General features: G+C 42.5%; 2 protein-coding genes, 1 non-coding gene and 1 pseudogene across 3 annotated transcripts; 1 reads left to right on the forward strand and 3 right to left on the reverse strand.

Annotated features, from left to right (window-relative positions):
• The first annotated feature begins 10,839 nt into the window (after positions 1–10,839).
• On the forward strand, positions 10,840–13,058 carry LOC143598715 (uncharacterized). The gene is made up of 4 exons (XM_077076863.1): positions 10,840–11,067; positions 12,271–12,429; positions 12,565–12,646; positions 12,744–13,058. The coding sequence occupies exons 1-4, from the start codon at positions 11,008–11,010 to the stop codon at positions 12,761–12,763; spliced, it is 321 nt and encodes a 106-aa protein (XP_076932978.1). The 5' UTR covers positions 10,840–11,007; the 3' UTR covers positions 12,764–13,058.
• A 632-nt stretch (positions 13,059–13,690) lies between these two features.
• On the reverse strand, positions 13,691–14,052 carry LOC143598716 (molybdopterin synthase sulfur carrier subunit pseudogene; annotated as a pseudogene).
• A 1,121-nt stretch (positions 14,053–15,173) lies between these two features.
• Positions 15,174–15,245, reverse strand: TRNAE-UUC (transfer RNA glutamic acid (anticodon UUC)). The gene has a single exon. It is a non-coding gene; the product is annotated as a tRNA-Glu (tRNA).
• A 955-nt stretch (positions 15,246–16,200) lies between these two features.
• LOC143598717 (syntaxin-132-like) lies at positions 16,201–19,440 on the reverse strand. Its single transcript, XM_077076864.1, has 13 exons — positions 19,376–19,440; positions 18,303–18,413; positions 18,151–18,207; positions 17,986–18,034; positions 17,810–17,898; positions 17,636–17,709; positions 17,513–17,555; positions 17,374–17,434; positions 17,249–17,274; positions 17,085–17,162; positions 16,925–17,005; positions 16,572–16,637; positions 16,201–16,495 (listed from the first exon to the last, which is right to left on the reverse strand). The coding sequence occupies exons 1-13, from the start codon at positions 19,391–19,393 to the stop codon at positions 16,322–16,324; spliced, it is 927 nt and encodes a 308-aa protein (XP_076932979.1). The 5' UTR covers positions 19,394–19,440; the 3' UTR covers positions 16,201–16,321.
• Positions 19,441–19,813: the final 373 nt, after the last annotated feature.

Consider the following 19,813-nt stretch of genomic DNA (forward strand, 5'->3'; position numbering starts at 1 on the left):
GCATCCGTCTTATGGTTACTTGGTTGCCAAGGTAAGGGGTATTTTCCCGCTTACTTTTGAATCTTTTTGAATTTTGAATTTTGAAATTCGAAAGGTTGGTGGGAAGAAGAACAGTCCAAAACTCTGAAACGTCGTGCGACGGTTTCTTCTGACTGTGTCAGATCGTGCAGGAAGTTATGGTGACGTGACAGTACATGGTCATTCCAGACGCTTTTCCAGGCGCGTGGGCGCGAATTTTCGGGCGCGTGGCCGCGAAATTAATGGTATGCGTCCTGTCAATAGCTGTTGCCAACTTGCTTTTTGCCACGTGTCATAGTTTCATTGCACCTTCGTTTTCTCTCTCTTCCGCATTAATTTCATCGCATTAATTGCGATTAGTATATAAAGGGGTAGAGGGCTCTTTGTAATCCACACTTTCACTCTTCTCTTCATCTTTTAAGCGATTTCCGGCGAATACTCCCCTTTTCAGGCAAGCATTCTCTCGAAATCGCTTTCTTCTTTCCTTCACAAGATGTCGTCTCGTGATGTTGAATCTGCAGCCGATGACAAGAGTACTGCTGGCGAGTGCCAGTGTGCTCTGCCTGGCGATCTGTACCGGTATGTTGTCAGGAAGTTCATGCTCGAGTCTCTCGAGCCTGAGTTTCCTGAATCCCATCAGACTGTGTACGATGCCCCCAGTGGCAAGATCGGGGTTTATGCTGCATTTTTTGTCTATGGGAATCTTAGATTCCCATTGACAAAATTTGTTTACCGTGTCCTTGAGAGGCACGGTGTCCATTTGACCGAGCTGCACCCCATGGCGATCGCCAAGATTCGCCATTTTGAGTGGGTGTGCCGGATTTTGGGCATCGAGCCCCATGTGGACCGCCTGATGACCTTCTATACCTGGAGGTGCATCCAAGGGTGGTACACCCTGACGACCCGTATTAAGGGTCTGAAGATTTGCGACACCGAGCGCAGTCTTCGCGCGTGGAAGCAGGAATTCTTCTACATTTCTGCCCGCGCCATCCCCCTTGCCATGAAGTTTAAAAATGGCCAAGCGATACCGAGCCTTCACGCCCCCAACTACCAGGAGGCGGAATGGTTTTCGAAGATATCCCGGATCCAATCTCCGGTTTACCGGTTTGCGGAGTCCGGGATGGTCATGTTAGGGATGAGCCGGGTGTGGAAAGATGCGTCTCTGGTTCCCATCCTCCTCGAATACGGTTTGAACTCTATTCCCTATGGTATGTCTTGTTTTTCTTTTTTGATACAAGTTTGTCTTCTAACTGTTTCTTTTCTTTCAGAGGGAAATGATTTGGAGTCGCTTCTGTTTCCGCGGGAAGCCGACGGTCCCGCGCGGATGGGTACTCGTGCTTTGGACGAGGGCGAGTTGCCCATCCTGGAGCAAACAGCGGATCGGTTTGTGGAGGTCTATCCGCTGGGCCACGAGATCCTGAGCCACAGGCGGCCAGGTAAGGCGATATTCTTTCCTCAACCCCTTAATGCTGTACCCGCTGTTGGAATTCTTGACCTGTCTTCTTCTGAGGAATCCTCAGATGCTCCTCCACTGGTGCGGAAGAAGAAAGCTGCTGCCGGCGGGAAAGGGAAGGAGAAGGCCTCCACGGCTGGTCCGGTGGTTCTATCTGACTCGGAGTCAGATAGTGAAGAGGTGGCGGGGAAGCCCGGTGGTGAGAAGACCACTGCTCCGGAGGCTACGTCCGTTACCTCCGGAGAACCGACGAAGACGACGGTGACCGGTACCAAGAGGCCGGCTCCATCGGGTTCCTCCCCGCCCGTCCGTACGTTCAGGGTCAAGAAAACCCGTAAGTACAATCATAGTTGTCTTTGTAGATTTATCACTTCCTAAATTTATCTAACACTTTCTTCTTTGTGCAGGCGTGGATGTTGACGCATTCCGGGGTGAAACGCAGGGGAGTACCTCCCCGCCAATGACGGTAGGCTCGGTCAGCCTTCCTGAGGCGTCGACCCAGGCGCCTGCGCCTGCATCCGCTGGTCCAGTTGCTCATTCATTTAAGCCAACTGTTCCGATCGAGATGACGTCACCGCCGGCCGTGAGTGCGATTTTTACAGCATCCTTCACGGAGCCGGCGGTTACTGCTGCTGCTGATGAGGCGGCGACCGCGGCGGCGACTCCAACGGCGACCACGGCGGCTGCCACCATGCCCGCGCCACCGGCACCAATGGCCGGACCATCAGGTACGCGCAGGGCTTCCCGCCGATCTTTGCCACCTTCCCGTCTGCCTGACCTGTTGGATGGATTTCCTTTAGGTTCAGGTGATGGGTTTGGCGGTTATCGGCCTGTCATTGACCCTACAGGTGCGTAGGGTACCTTTCTTTTTCCCTTATGTTTTTTATCATCTTTTCCTTACTGCCTTTGTTTCTTTTGCAGTGACGGATTCCAATGAAGTGTATGTTCCGCGATGGAACATACGCCGAGGAACAACCCTTCGCACACCTGTGGAGTGCGTGGACTGGGTTCGCCACGCTGCTCCCCCGGGTGCGTTGGGGGAAGCCATGGTTAGCTACCAGGAGGGTAGGCTAACCAATGAGCTTCGGGTTCTCCAGGCCCGGATGCAGCCGCGCGTCGAGCTGCTTTGTCGTGAAAACGACAAGTTAAAAGCAGCTCGCGCAAAGGAAGTATCTGAAACGCGGGCTCTTCGGGAGGAGAACCAACAGCTGGCGGCAGCTGCCGCCGCCAAGGAGAAGGCCTTCAAGGCCCTCGAGGTTGAAGTTCAGGCGCGACTCGAGGCCCGCTCCAAGGCTGCCCAAGCTGTGAATGAACAGCTTCGGCTGGCCAGGGAGACTGCGCGAAACGCAACCGAGAGGGCTGCCCAGGCTGAAGCCGTTGCTGAGCCTCTGTGTGTGGAGAATGAGGAGCTGAAAGGCAAATTAGAGGCTCTCCAACGCGCTCATGATGCCTTGGCAATGGAAGATGCCAAGAAACTCCAGGAAATCCTGGACCAGAGGGGGGTGCTTGACCAGACCCAGCGGAAGCTTAAGGGCGTCGAAGAGGCTGCCGCAAAGGAAGTTTTACTTGCCAACCTTAACAAGAGCGAAGCCGAACGCGCCCATAACGAAGCTCAAGCTGCCCTCCAATGGCTTCTTCGAGAAGCGTTGCCTCAGGTATGTTTAACTTTGTCTTCACGCTTTTCTTTTGTAAGAAAAGGTTCTAACACTTGTATTTTTTTCTTTGTAGGTTGTGCGTCGGGTCTTTTCAGAGACCTCTTACGATGATGCTATGAGCGCAGCCCTCAACGCTTCTCATGAGGATTGGGAAAAGGCCGGCTTCTTGCTTGGTCTAGGGTTTGTTGAGAAAGGCGTCCCGCCTTCCAACTTCCCTCTGTTCGATGTGGATACCGAAGCCATTTATGACCAAGCATTGAACCAATACGCCGCCTTCCCGCATCCAGTGGTGGAAAAGGTGGACGAAGTAGCTGTTGCTGATGATGGGTTAGCTGTCCTCAAAGCTTTCCTCGAACCACCCCGTTCTTCTGATGGAGTGGGTCCAAGTAGAAGCGGCCCTGAAGCTTGACCCCGAAGATCCCTTTCCATTGCTAAGATAGACTTGTATAGATTTACTCTTTTAGGCGGGTAGTAACCCGGCCATTCTTGTAATATATTATTGAAATATAAATCTTTTTGCGTATAAGATTGTTATTTCCTTCTTTGGATTCCTTGCTTTATAAACTCATGACTTGCATACTTAGTTTAAGTTAGCAATTTTCCAAGTGTTTTAGAATAGGTTAACCTCTTGAACATGGTTGATGATGGGTTAAAGTTTTGCTTCCTCTTTCGTGATTGTGCGGGTAGAACCGTCACTTGCACTTGGTAGGATGGCTAAACTTTAACCTTCATCTGACCTGCGTGTAGGTTTTCCTCATTTTTCCTCGAAATTTCTAAGTATTTAGGATAAGTTAACCTTTGAACGTGGTTGATAGTGGGTTAAAGTTTCGCTTCCTCTTTTGTGATTGTGCGGATAGAACCGTCACTTGCACTTGGTAGGATGGCTAAACTTTACCCATACCTGACCTGCGTGTAGGTTTTCCTTTTTTCCTTATATATATATATATTTTTTTGTTTTTAGGATAACCTTTGAACGTGGTAGATGATAGTTTGAAGTTTTGCTTCCTTATTTGTGATTGTGCGGATAAGACCGTCACTTGCACTTACAAGGATGGCTAAACTTTACTTACATCATACCTGCGTGTAGGTTTCCCTTATTTTTGTGTTTATGCGGGTTTTGCCGCCTTCCACACGCAACGACTTACTTCTCCCCGTTTATGCGGTAAACACCGGCACCATTGGGGAGTTCATAAGGATAAAGGTAAACACATTATGAAAGGAGAATCATTTCCATTAGAAGTGGCTCTTGGCCTTTTCTTTACAAGTTTTGGAATTGATCTACATATAACATTTGCGTAATTGAGCTCCATTCCATGTTCTTGGGATGGGAGTGCCATCGAGCCCTTCGAGCCGGTATGCGCCCTTTCCCAGAACTTGTTTGATAACGTATGGCCCTTCCCAGACTGGGGCCAACTTTCCTGGGCGTTCTTGGTTCGAAGCCTCGTTGTTACGCAGTATGTAGTCTCCTTCCTTGAAGTTGCAGAGTTTTACCCGCGTGTTGTAGTACTTTTGCATTTGTCGTTTGTAGTTCTCTTCACGCACTGCGGCTAAGTCTCTGCGTTCCTCGGTTAGCATAAGATCCAACCGTCTTTCCGCATCATTGTCTTCTGGCTGACTCAAGACCCTTGGTGAGGGTAGACCAATTTCGACCGGGACCATGGCTTCAGTGCCATAAGTGAGGCTGAACGGGGTTTCTCCCGTACTGGCCTTCTTCAACGTTCTGTTTGCCCAAAGGACGTGCGGAAGCTCGTCCACCCAGCCGGATCTGTGTTTCAAGAGTCTTTTCTTTATGCCTTCGACGATGCTTTTATTTGCTCTTTCCACCTCACCATTTCCTTGCGGGTGTGCCACTGAGGTAAAGGTGTGGGTGATTTGAAGTTCTTTTAGCCACTGTTGTAGCTTTTTGTCAGCAAAGTTGGTGCCGTTATCGCTCACCAAATTCTGTGGAAGTCCAAAACGACAAATTATAAATTCCCAAATAAATTTTTTGATATGCTTTGCGGTTGTTTGGGCTAAAGGTTTTGCTTCTATCCACTTGGTGAAGTAGTCGATGGCTACCACTAGGAACTGAACATTTCCTGCTGCTGTAGGAAATGGGCCTGTCACATCGATGGCCCACTTCTGAAATGGCCACGAAGAAGTGACTGGAACCAGTTCGTTTTTCGGGCGATGCGTGTTAGGTGCGTAAAGCTGGCAAGACCTGCATTTTCTGATGTTTGCCAGTGCATCCGTATGCATCCCCGGCCAAAAGTATATCCCGCGTTGTTTAGCTTGGCTACAACAGCGCGGGGACCTGCGTGTACCCCACAGATGCCTTCGTGTACTTCCCTTAGGAGGTAGTTGGCATCTTGGTTGTCCACGCATCTCAAGAGTGGGCCAAGAAAGTTACGTCTGTAAAGGATGTCATTGACGAGTTGATAATTCAGTGCTTTACAGCGTAGTTTTCTTGCCTGTGTTTTTGACTCTGGTAGTATTCCTGCTGCAAGGTAATTTATTATTGGTGTCATCCACGTTTCTGTACTGGTTTGGATGACACAAATTTCCTTGTGCGGGACTGATGGCGCTTCGAGGAGTTCAATGCGGATGTCCTTTCCCAGGTGGGTGAAGGCTAGTGATGCAAGCTTGCTTAACGCATCCGCAGATTTGTTTTCGCTGCGCTTGACATGTATGACTTTACAATCACTAAAATCACGCATAAGGGTTTTTGCCTGGGCGAGGTACAGGGCCATGGTGTCGTTCACAGCCGTGTATGTTCCATTTATTTGGTTGGCCACCAGCATGGAATCCACATGGGCTTCCAAGTTTTTCACTCCCATCTTACGCGCAATTCTCAAACCGGCCAAGAATGCTTCATATTCGGCTTCGTTATTCGTACTTGGAAAGTCCAGCCGAATAGCGTAAGTATATTCTTGGCCCGCTGGGTTGGTTAATTTTAACCCTGCGCGTGAACCCTCGTTACTGGCTGCTCCATCAGTATAGAGTCGCCAGACATCATTGACGTCCTGTGCTGGGGAGGGTTGAGCCTCCTCCTGGCACTCTTTCTCCCGCGAAGCGGGGACTTCTGCAATAAAATCGGCCAGGACCTGGCCTTTTATGGCTGGTCTTGGCTTGTACTTAATTGCATATTCTCCCAATTCAATTGCCCATTTGGCTAGACGTCCCGATAATTCGGGTTTGCCTAGAACGTTTGAGAGTTTGAAGTTGGTGAGAATGGTGATTGGGTGGCCCTGGAAATATCGTCTTAACCTGCGTGAAGCGTGTATAAGTGCTAAGACCAATTTTTCGAGGGTAGAGTACCGGGTTTCTACGTCTGTTAGTACACGGCTAACATAATAGATTGGCATCTGGATGCCCTTTCGTTCTACTAGCAGGACTGCCCCGGTTGCTCTATCTGTTGCGGAAAGGTATAGGATTAACTCCTCTCCCGCTTGTGGTGCTGTAAGTGTTGGGAGTTCGATCAGGCGTGACCGAATCTCCTGAAAAGCTGCTTCCGCTTCTGGTGTCCAGCGGAAGTGCGTTTTCTTCAAGCAGTTTCTCAATGTTGACACGAAAGGAAACGACTTATCTGCATGGTTTGCCAAGAAGCGATTAAGTGCGACTAGTCGTCCATTCAGTGTCTGAGCCTGTTTGATGGTGGTAGGTGATTCCATTTTAACAATGGCTTCGACCTTTTCAGGGTTCGCTCTAAAGCCATCTTTAGTAACAATGACTCCCAAGAACTTCCCTTCTTCCATCCCAAATGAACACTTGCTCGGGTTGAGCTTCATGTTTATCTTTCGGAGCGTGTTGAAAGTTTCTTCAATGTCTTTCAACATCGCCTCAGGCTCGAGGCTTTTGATGACCAAATCATCCATATAGACTTCCAAGTTTCTCCCGATTTGGGCATGAAACTCTTTGTCCATTAGTCGTTGGTACGTGGACCCTGCATTCTTAAGTCCGAATGGCATCATTTTATAACAAAATGTACCATCGGGCGTCCGAAATGCGGTTTTGTCCTGGTCATCAATGGCCATGTGGATTTGGTGGTACCCCTTATACGCATCCAAGAAGCATTTAAGGCGGAATGGTGCCAACGAATCCACTTTGAGATCAATTTCTGGTAACGGATAACAATCTTTGGGGCATGCTTTGTTCAAATCTTTGAAATCTATGCACATGCGCCATTGTTTGTCATTCTTCGGTACCATTACGGGATTTGCAACCCATGTTTGATATCTACTAACGCGTACGATGCCTGCGTCAAGGAGTTCCTTGACTTGGGTTCTACACGCGTTAGTTTGTTCAGGCCCCATTACTCTGCGCTTTTGTACGATTGGCGTAACAGCCGGATCGCATTTGAGCTTATGCTCCGCCTTACTTCGGGGTACACCAGTCATGTCAGCTGGTGCCCACGCAAAGATGTCAGCGTTTTTCTGCAGTAAGCGTTTGAGTAAGGTGCGGGTGGGATCAACGATTGTTGGTCCAATGGTAACGGCCTGGTCGGGGTATTTGCCATTGAAGGCCCATTTTTCTGGTTCAGTGATGGTTGGTTTAGCCTTTTTCGGTTTGGGTTTAGATGAAACAGATGCAATGCATACCTGGGGAATGCCAGAGATCATTGCTACACCCTCAGCTGTTGGCCATCCCATCATGCCATGGACTGAAGATACCACGGCGTTGAATCTTGCCATCCCGTCTCTTCCGAATAGGATGTCGTACGTATGATGTGGCTTTTTCATTACGACAAAATCCACGTCTTCTGTGCGTGAATGATTCCCATCAGTAAGAGTAACGGGGAAAGATAGGATACCCAGGGGTGTTTCTGTACTTCCGTCAAACCCTTCCATTGAAGCGTAGACCGTTTCCAAGCGTTCTTTGTCTTCATCATCCAGCTTATCAAAGAACTGTCTGTACATCACTGTCGACGAAGCGCCGTTGTCAGCAAGAGTGCGTGAAGTGATGTAGTGCCCCAGCTGGCTTCTGATGACGATGGGGCCTTCTTTGCTGGGGCCTCCTGGCACTCGCGGGAAGCGCACCTCAGCTTCCTTCCACGCGCATGGTTCTGCCACCCGTCTTTTTCTTCCTCTGACCTTGCCATGAACCATGTTGATGCTGATATCGACGGGCTTTCGTCCGTTACCTCTGTACCGGTTGTCATTCCTTCCTCCCTTCCTAATCGATGCCACAAGATGTGCAAGCCTTCCGTCCTTGACAAATGTCTCAATAATATCCTTCAAGGATGTGCACTCTTCAGTACCATGACCCTTTGTCCCGTGGAAATCACAGGATTTGCTTTGATCCGCATTAGGTTTCTGCCGGATCAATGGGGCTTTAGGCCATGGCAATTTTTCCGTGGCAAATATCTCCGTGACGCTCTTCGTGAGTGGCGTCCACCGGTGTTTTCGGTTTGAAGGGTGTGTGTTGTCCCTTCCGCCAACAAGAGGGCGAGAGCTGGATGAGGTGTCAAAGTTTACCCTTGACTGCCAAATACCTAGCCTCCTCTTTTTGTTCTGCCGGGCGATCCGGACATTGTTCTCTCTGGTCCTCTGCGTGTAGAGGTGTGTACTCTGGGGAAGATCTCTTCCCAGTTGCTTTTCCGTCTCGGCAAAGCGCTTTGCCGCCGTCATGATGGCATCCCAAGTTGATGGCATGCCATCCTTACCCGTCAATGTGCGGATAAGTTCTGGGTATTCGGCGCCTTGGATGAAGGCGGCGCGAACCAGATCTTCACTTATGTTGCCGAGACTAAGCTTTTTGGAGTTGAAGCGAGTGATGAAGTCTAGTAGAGATTCATCCTCCTCTCTCACGCAGTTAAGGATCGTCCACTGCTCTTCAGTGTACTTCCTCTGTTGGCTGAAATGCTGGCTGAACTTGTTCTGAAAGTCCGCCCAGTCATATATGTGGTGGATCGGTAAACGATCGAACCATGCCCTGGCCGCTCCGACCAGAGTCATCTGGAACATGTAGCACCACGTGGGTTCCGTCCAGTTGCTGACGGTAGCCCCCGCAATGAACCTGTTCAAATGGTCGTCTGGGTCGGATAGACCATCGTAAGTGCCAATGTTGGACATTTGTTTGGCACTTCTCGGGGCGATTGCTTCCGCAATGTCCCTTGCGAACTTTGACTTCCCTGCATTTGTAGCAGTTGGTCTAAAGGTTTTGGAAAAGTCACGCGGGTTTCTCTCCACGATTGGTTTAAAGGCTTCCCCAAAATTCCTTTTTGGTTGGACGTCCGTTTCCTTACGCTTCCCTTTCGCCTTATGGCGAGGGTTCGCGTCGGTGTCGGACTCCAACTCGTCGTCTGAGTACTCGCAGTCACTGCTCATATTGAGGTGTTGGCGAGTACTGGCGAATTCGTCAGCCTGTTGAACTGAACGCAAGCGTTCGTCCAATTCGGCTTGGAATTCTCTTTGCCGTGCTTCGGCCCATGCCTTCACTTGATCTAGTGTTTGGCGAGGAACCTTCGTTCGTTTTTCCAGTTGGGTATCGGAGAACCCCAATGGAATATTTACTCCACTTGCCCCGGCTTGGGTAGTCGGGGTAGTGTTCGTAAGGATTGTATAACCGCCGGTGTTCCCCCCAGTTGCTGGGGTTGTTACCGGGGTTTCTTGGTCGGTTACTGGCCTTTGAACCGGAGTAACGTTAACCATTTCTTCAGAAATTGTGAAAAAACTAAAGTAGTTCTAGCTTTTATACACGGATGGCGCCAATGAAGAAACACTAGGTGACCCGGTACAGATTATAGATAATCTGGGGGTTAAGTAATGTTTCCCACGGATGAGGTCTAGCTGAGAAGGCTGTTCTTCAGGAGACCTGCAAAACAAACACCGTAAGCTCGTCACTGAGAAGGGGGGAGTTCCTCCTTGTGACCACCCTCCGGCGTGAGAATCAGACTAGGTTGCTCTGAATATAAGTGTATATTAAGAGATTGCTAGATAACTGGATAGCAGATGATCTTACCATTCCAAGATATTGGAGTATTTATAGCCGAAGGTAGGTTTCCTAGAAGGTACAGCCGGCTGAATAGTATTCCTGTTCAACCAACAGTGGACTATGCACAGGCCATACTGGTTGGTGGGTAGGTTACGGCCAACAGTAACAAAGTCGGCTGCACTATTCCACCAACTGTAGATTATGCACGTCCTACTTACTGTGGATTGTACGCAGGCCATGCTGGTTGGTGAATAGGTTACGGCCAACAGTAACACTATTCCACCAACTGTAGGCCGCGCATGCTCCTCAGTAAGGGTTGGTGAGTAGGCAGCGGCTAATAGTGACAAACAGTACTAGAGGGTGCTCCTCCTCGCCCTGTTGTCGATGAGCTGTCACCCTGTGATTGGCTCATGGGCTGTTCTGGTCAGATCGTCTGTCCTATCCATACCTTGGTAGGTATGGTACAAAAGATCTTTCAGAATCAGACTGGCTCATTTAGGCGGGATTGTTCCCGCCTTGCTCATTCCTTCATGTGACTACTGAAGTAGCTAGTGTCTTGTGCGTGTAGCCCTGCTGTCTGCGGGTAGCCTTCCCTGATGGCTTGTATCCGCAACTGCGGGAACAGGCGGGGTACTTCACCATTGGGAGGCTTTCCCTGCGTGTTCAGCTTGTGTACTGCGCGTAAGATCCTATGAGCATGGTGGGTCCTGCGGGAGCAGATGGCCTTTGCGCAGACGTCCCTGTTCAAGGTGAGTCTTGCGGGACCAACTGGTCTCTGCTGGGACCTACCTCTTCAGAGAGGTTCTATCGGAACAGAACCGCTTACTCGCCGCAGACAATGACGGAGCTACGGCGGCGGACGGAAAAGAGGTGCCGTTAGTAACTGAGGACTGGAGACTAAGCCAGTTCTGGTACGACCGTGAGACGGCGGAAACGGTTGCGAGAGAAGTTCATGTATTGTGTACGTCAATGGATGCTACGCCGTCTATTGCGTGTATTGCTTGTCCTACACTGTATGTTTATCTCAAGGTAGTTAAAAAGTTTGCATGTTATAAGTCATTCTGTGTTAATATACTTGTTATATGATTAACATTTGTGTAAATTAGGGCTAATTTGATAGAACATTGTTCAAAATTAGTCGGTTCACTGTTGACTTATAGGCTGTAAATGAACCAAACGTTCGGCAAACTGTTTGTTTACATTTGTTTGTTTAAGAAACGAACGAACATGAACTGGAAATTTTGTTCAATTAAATAAATGAACGAACACAAACGGAGGCCATGTTTGTTCAATTGTGTTTGTGAACGTTCTACAAAGAATGTTTGTTTGCTCATTAAAGGTTTTTAGTACTTTTTAATGCTTTCCTAGTCGTATCATATAGATTTAAGAAAAATCATTAACTATAAAACAGAAATATATATGTACAATTAAAAATGAATATGAATGCTAAAAAATACTAACAAACTTATATCAGTGTTCCACATTGGTGATTGTACAAATTGCTTCCAGATTGCCATATAAGGGATGTAAACGAACCGAACCAAACCGTTATCAGACAAGTGAACGGTTCACAAACACCTAACTGAACGAAGATTCTTGTTCTTGTTCATTCATTAAGGAAATGAAGTTATTCATGAACGATTCACAAACACAAATAGTAACAATGTTTTAATTGATTTGGCTAAATGAGAATGGTCAGTGCCAACTGTTTGCTTAGGCTACTAAGGTTGTGTTGTTTTTTATTTATCATTCTTGTGCATATGTTAATTTACATATAAATTCATCAGATAATACTCATATATATTTTTGTTTTATAGTTAATAATTTTTCTTAAATCTATATGATAAGATTAGAAAAGTCACTAAAAATATAAAAGACGTTTAATGAACATAAATTAACAAACAACATTAACGAACATAAACGGGCACAATTGAATGAACATGGTCTTTGTTCATGTTCGTTCATTTAACGAACGAACATAAACAAACTTCTCGCCGAACGTTCGTTTTTTTTACAGCTCTTACCATATTCAGCATTTTGTATGTCATAAAATAACCCTAGGAATTATGCAATATACATGATCTGTAGTTTGAGATGTGGATGAAGTTCCGTAGTGTATCTATTGTAAAAAACAGATTAGAATTAAAATGATTTGATTCACAAATTGCAAGATATGGTGTTTGTCTGAGGGCAGAGTATAGAACATTAATATTTCTTCTTTTTTTTTTTCAGAAACTGCACCCTGATTTGGCTGTGCAACTTCTGGAATATGACAAGCGCTTTGAGCAATACGGAAGTGAATTCACTTACTATGACTATAATGAACCGTTAGAGCTCCCGTCATCAATGAAACATACGTTCAGTATCATTGTGGCAGACCCCCCTTATCTGGTATGTTCTTACCCGATACTACATTTGTCAATTCATCCCCTTGATTTCGTTAACGTATCTCACAGCTGCAACTATGAGAACATTTCTTTTCACGATGAAGTGTGTTTAACTTATGCGGGTATTTATGATGTGCAGAGCCAGGAGTGCTTGGAAAAAGTATCTGAAACGGTTGGTTTTCTTAAGAAACCTGGAGAATCATATTTGCTGTTACTCACAGGTCGGATGAGTTTCATTCTTTCATATTGATAGCATGGATCTGTTTCTTGCTTACCATGTTAGGTTGTGTATATTAATCTCTGGGTTTATTTGTACAGGTGCAGTGCAGCATGATTGAGCCGCCCAACTCTTAGGTCTGCGTCCATGTGGGTTCCGCCCACAGCACTCAAGCAAGCTTGGAAACGAGTTCCGCCTCTTCACAAACTATGATCCCGGGTTGATATTAGGAGGTTGGGAGCAACAAGAGTCGTAGAGTCGTCCTAATTTGTTCAAATTTTGAACTCTGTTTTGTTAAGTGGTTTTGTAACTTTATCTACAGCAAGCATCATAGATAGATGTTACTTTTGAGTGTGTATTTTCAGATAATAATTATTCTGGCATATTCAGATTTTCACATTTATTTTTATATGTTCATTACAAGATATTAGTAAGTTTATAAAACCATCCATTTTATCTTATAAATATATTTGGGTTCGCTTTTAATATCGATTCAATAGCGTAGAACTAATTTAATGTTTATTATAGATCCATTTTTGAGCGTAGAACTGTGAGAGCCGATTGTGTATTGTTTAATATAGATTAAATTTCTAGCATATAACTATGAGAGCCAACAATGTAACGTGTCAAAGAAACACGGTTACAATTGTCTTATGTGAATGGTGTACGTGACGATTGGGTGTACCCCACCGGCTGATCCCATGGCCAACGTGGAGGCAAAACATGTCCTACTGTAAATCGGGTGGTGTCGGGGTTTGATGCTCAAACCTCCACAACATATTCCATCTATGTATTTCAATTTAGGTGTTACGATTTTCATTGTTTGCACTTGAGATCGGTTCCTTAATGAAAGACTCTTATGCAGTTAAATAATAGCCTTATGTATTTCACTTAAAAGTAATATGTACCAAGTGTTACCATTTCACAGTTTTGTACTTTCAAAACAGTTCCTCATCGCAGCAGAACGCATATGGATAGCCTTTATGTATTTAACTTAAAGCAATAAGTACAAGGGTTAAAGTTTTTACAGTTTTGTGTTCAAACCGGTTCTTATTAAACGACACATATATAGATAGATGCGTTTCTAGCCACCACTTATAGGAGGTATGATCGCCAACTCATCTCGATTCTTAACAAGTGTCGATTCAGGCGTGTATTCCTCATTCAAAGCCAAGACCATGCATCCACGAAGCTCGTTCAAGCCCGGATATTTTGCAACAAGTTTATCCAAGCAATCACCAGCAGTTGTGCCAGATGACACTTCCAGCTTCATATCAGTCAACCCAGTTAGATCTCTAGCTCGAGCGAAGAACAGTACCTTAACCTCAAGACACTCATTCTTGTTGTTAGTTTGTGAATTGTTCGTTGTAACCTCCTCTGTTTGTGATGAGTCCATGACACAAGGCCTGCATGAATGTTAAACGGATACATTAAATAAAACCAAGAATGTGTGAACAAGGTGTTAATGAGCCAAGCCATTTGAGCTCCTAACTTCGTTTAAGTTACGAGAGCTCAATATTGATTTCACCATGTTTTTAAGTCCGAGCTCGTTTATTATTTATGGAATATTAAATATATATATATACAGCTATTCAAACTTTTTCATAAAAACAAATATATATTAGTTTTTCGATACAATTCACAATTTTATAGATAATACTTTATTACACATATATGAAATAAAATATTATATTTTTATAAACAATAAGCTTGTGGGCCTTTCAAACTCGGTATGCGAAAGTTTATCTTTGGCTCAATTATTAGATGAGCTCCAATTTAGACTTTTAACAAGCCAACATCAAGTGGAGTGCAAACAAGCCAAGCCAGCTCACGAGCTACTCGAGAAACAGATCGATAGAAAGCCTGAAATAAGTCGAGTTTTTTTGAGACCGAGCCTCAAACAAAGCTCATTCAGTTATCGACCCTTGGGTTTATTTCAGTTTACCTCTTTTGGACTACTGTGTATTACTTCAACCCTGCACAGCTGAGGTCGAGTCATGGTTTGGCTCGTTTCAGGTAATACTGAGCCGTGCTTAGGCTTGTTTAAAGTTTTTCACATTATATATAAAATCAATTAAAAACGTCTATAAATTATAAAGGATTCGAGCCTCAGCTTCAAAAAACGAGTAACGAGGCGATCTGAAGCTTTAGAAAAAGAGCTCAGTTGGAGTAGTTTATAATATGTAAAGGATGCATAGAAATTAATTATCTCCTACATCCCCAAAAGGTTTTCTAAAAGTCTTGATTTTACAAGAAAAATACTTCACTTGAATTTGGATTTCAAGCCCTAAATTCCAAACCACCAGAGCAAGTTTTATTATAATAGCAACAATAGCGTTTAATTTAACCTAATTGAAACTCAAAGACAAGATTTACCTGTTATGTTATGTGGAAACCCAAGAATGAATCGATGTGCAAAAACTTGAAGATCAAAGAGCTTCATCGACAGCTGTTTGACCTCAAATGTATGTGAGATAATGGGTGGTTTGGATCCTACCCGTAAAGTGTTTAACAAAAAACAATTAAAAAGGTTCCATTGCCGGGAATCGAACCCGGGTCTCCTGGGTGAAAGCCAGATATCCTAACCGCTGGACGACAATGGATTTGTTGTTATGTGTTATTCTTTTGTTTCTAAGTTCAAATACAATGAAACTAGCAAACCAACTACCATTAGCCTCGTCACAGAATAGGCGGTTCTTAGGCATAATAAGAATAAGTACGAGAGTGTAAGTGTTTCTCATAATGATAGCTTACTTGAGTTCCTTTTTGCATTATCGTTGTTTATAGTGGAGAGATTAGGGTTGATGTCACTGTCCACGTCAATGGTCCTCATAAGTGAACGACCTAACTAATGTGATGGTGGCACTTTGCTATTCCTTTTGTTCCTTGTGGTCCTCAAGTGCCACGTCATCTTGTTTTGCAATACGGGTTTACGCTTGGATCTGGGTCATATCTCTTCAGGATCCAATATTCGGTTTGAAACTTAATAAACTTAACTGATTTTCATATTCGGTTTTTCAGAGTGAAGTTAATAAACCGGATAACAAATAATGGTTATTTAAGTTTTGTTATTTAGTCAAATCCAATTACAAAAACCATTTTACAACAAATAAATAGTTATTTGAGTTTCACTTTAGTTTTTAACCTACAAGGATTCAGTTCGGGTTTGTTTCAAGCCGAAAAAAAAAATTCAAACCAAATAAGGCCATAACCGGAAAGTTTTCACTCGGGTTGGGTTGGATTGAGTTGACTAGAACAATATAAGTTTTAAACCAATCTTTCGATCCGAAATGGTAAAGGAAAGTTCGAGAAACGAAACAGATAATCAGTTCAAACCATCATGGACTTGCAATTTATTGTATGATTGGTAAGAAACTGAGACACTATAAGCTATCAGAAAACAAAAACTCATAACCAAAACAAATATATAGAAAAAAAATTACAGAGAAAGCATGCCAATTACAAAAGATAAAGCAGAGTCAATGGAATATGATAAAAAAAATGCTCACTTTACACAAGAATAATGAATATAATGTTCTATAAATAATAATAAACCCTGCACTCAAAACTCTATAATGGTATGCAATGCAACAACAAAACATCACTATCTTGTCATCTTAGATATCAATCCGATAATCTGTTCCGTTCATCACCAGGCGGGCCCACAAGTACACATAACCTAAGCACCATTACCGCTTTTCCAAGGCTTGAGGACACCAACAACCACAACCGCAACGATTATGAGCAAAATTAAAATAGCAATGCACATCCATTTCCTTGAATTCTTTTGTAAACTCTTTGCCTTGTAAAGAGCTTTGTTCCCATCTTGCACATGGTCTACTGCACTTGATACCTGCCACACGCATTGCTAATCCGGTTAGTGGTCAACAGTCATGAGTTTGACCACAAAAGGTCAACGGTTTAATTACCTGTGTCTCTATGTTGTCTAGCATTTCACCTTGAGCATCCACCAGCACAGCCATATCCATAAATATCTGCATGAATAATGTTAAAAATTATTTCAATAATTAAAGTGGAATATAATATTTGCCCACATGTATAATGGTAATTAGTTCATGCATTATGTATATGCTTTGAATGTGGGGCCAACCAGCTGTATCATGATAGAACAATCATTCACCAAATGATTGTCAAGGGCAACTAGCCATACTTATAAATTTATCAATTTTTTAATATGTAAAAGTAATATTTTTTACATATCAACTTACGATATTCAATTAACAATATAGTTATATTTATATACATATACACGCATACGCACCTGTTGTAAGTCAAGAAGCTTCCTTTCTACTTCTTTTACCGCATCATGACGTTCTTGAATCTCGGCAAGCGTGTCAAGTACCTACAACATCACAAGAACACATAAATAAAGCAAGGTAAAAAATGTGTGTGTGTGTGTTGGGAGGGGGGGAGAGACTAACCTGCCCTCGACCATGTTCCCTGATTGCTTTTTGGAAAATTTGTTCACTGTCTCCTGTCTCTATCAGTCGATCAATTGTCTGCAGATTTATTTCATTAGAACAGTGTAAATGCTTTTACAAAAATTAAAAAGATTGATTTGAGAATATATATAAATAAACCACACCTCTTCATCAGCCTTGGTCCCCGTGACTGAAATAGTATAAAACCAAACCAAAAAAACGAGTTATTAAATTATATAAGAAATGTGACTGCGAAAACATAAGTTTCTGACTAAGTTAAGTTTAGAACCTGTATAAATCCGCCTCTCGACCACCTCACGATGCTCTTGATGGATGTTTTCTCTTAGAGCCTAAAATTATTGTAAAATAACTTGAGAAAAATAGTAAATACATATAATATGAATAATTTATACATGCATATAAAATACCTGAAATTCAGACATCTTGTCTTTAAACTTTTTCTTCAGGGAACTGTAAATGAAGATTAAGTTAAATAATCATTCAAATTCTTCCATTTATAAAAAATTAGGAGAAGGAACATGGTAGCTTACAGTGTGGTTGCAGTTCTTGATCGGTCTACTCCTGTTCCTTTTCCACATCCAGGCTTCTGTCTGTTTGCCAAGTTCTGTTGATGATTACAAGTAGGAGTTAATAAGTTAAAACAACTTTCACATATAAAACCTCAAAGATAAATAATATGATGTAAAAGATCTAACGGTTTTAACCTCCTTGTCAAGCTCCTCAATTTTTGATTTAATAAACCGAGCGATTTTTCCAACTTCATCTACATCTTTCTCCATATGCTGCTTGATTGCTGCATATCAACACACATTTAACCACCAATTCTTTATAAATTAAAAGATAAATAAAACCAAACCAAAATAGAAGAATTGAAGTTTACATTTCATAGCAGCAGCCTTGGTTACAGCCTTTGACTCCTCATGAGCATCCTGTATAGAATTTTAATTAACATAATTATTTAATAATAATTATCATAATATATCAATACCTTTTTTTTATTTTAAAGATAGTTAAAAAGGTAATAATTTTTCAAAGGAAATGAGACCTGCAGTTTTTTTAGCAGCTTATTCAGCTTCTCATATTGTTTCTCAATGGTTTGGACCTAATAATAAAAGAATAAAAAACAAATATGAGTTAAGTTAATGAAATTAGACATGTATATATAATAAAATTTTAAATAGAATGTAAATTTGTCACCTTCTTGAAAAAATCATCCAACCCTAACTCTGAAGAATCTGTGTTACGTTGCGTTCCCATTTCAAGATCTCCACCGCCATATTCTTGATCTCGAGGATTCTCAAATGATTCCTACAAAACATTATTCAAAAAATGTACACAAACTAATCAAATTATAGGTGGAACAAAAACATAGAGAATATCCTCCAAAACACAAGAAAACAAATGCATATATGTTCTTGAAGATGAATTAAAGCTGTAATTTGCATAATTCTCTGCAAGATCAATAAAACAAACGACTGAATGCCAGATTAGATTAAAAATGTTGACTTTCTAGGAATGACTAGATAAAAGGCGACAACTTATAGGGGTGTGCATGAAACCGATAAAACTGAACCGAAACAAAAAGCGATGGTTTGGTTTTATGTTTTTGTAAAAACCAAACTTGCAGTTCTGGTTTGGTTTAGCACGTAATAAAAACCAAATTGTACAGACTTTCATTATTTGAAGTCATTTATAAGAATTTAATAGATATGTAACTCACATATTCAGCCCAAATGTATAATAATCAACTAGTCGTCATTAATTAACAAAATAACTTAGAACCAAATTCATTATTTTGGGCCAAAAAATACTTCCAGCTCAAATGACAAAACCAAACGGTTTTCAAAAATTCAAAAACTGAAATTTCTTCGTTCCAAACCGAAGCGTGCACACACCTAGCAATTCACTTTTTTGAAGAGAATAAAATTTGAAAGGTAAAAATTGAAGCTTTCTATCTTTCTTCTATTTCTTATTAAACTCAAAAGGATTACATAAAGTGGCAGGCAAACGGGCAACAACCCTTTTAATAGCAAAGCCAATCCTATTAAAAACCCTGATATCCCTAAATTACATGAACAACACAAGACATCCCAGTTTTGAAAACATAAATAAAGGTAGGTTATAAATTGATTCAAATTTGGTGATACAAGATCTAAAATATATAAAAATAAAAGGTTGTGAAAGCAATCGGAATGTGTAGAGTTGTAATCAATTATTCAAATCTCCAGTTGTAAATAATAACATAAACAAAAGCAAACTGCAAAACTTACAGATAAAAGATCGTTCATGGTGGATTGAAGCTAGATCTTGCTTCAAGACCAAGGTTTATTGTTGGTGTATGTTTTGCTTTTGGGAGATTAAAATTTTGTGTGGGTTTATTAGGTGAAGGGAGAATTTGGATGACACAACGTGAAGATAGGCTAGGCTAGGCTAGGCTGCTTTTTATATTATTATTATTATTACGGATTTTATCCCCGTATTTTATACAGGAGTTGTTTTACATTATTCGTTTTAATATTTATATATGTATATTTGGATTTTAATTTTATTTATTATAAGAATATGATGGTTTGAAATAATGGTTTTTTTTACATCTTTCATTTTTTAATATTTATTTTTTGGATATTAATTTTTTTATTGTAAGAAAGTTAATAATATACTTAGGGTTTGGTGATGAAAGGGCTTCACAAATAAATGATATGTTATAA

The sequence above is a fragment of the Bidens hawaiensis genome, unplaced genomic scaffold (assembly GCF_021521415.1).
Source record: "Bidens hawaiensis isolate Kalapana, Puna unplaced genomic scaffold, B.hawaiensis_p1.1 tig00050763_1, whole genome shotgun sequence".
Taxonomy (NCBI): Eukaryota; Viridiplantae; Streptophyta; class Magnoliopsida; order Asterales; family Asteraceae; genus Bidens; species Bidens hawaiensis.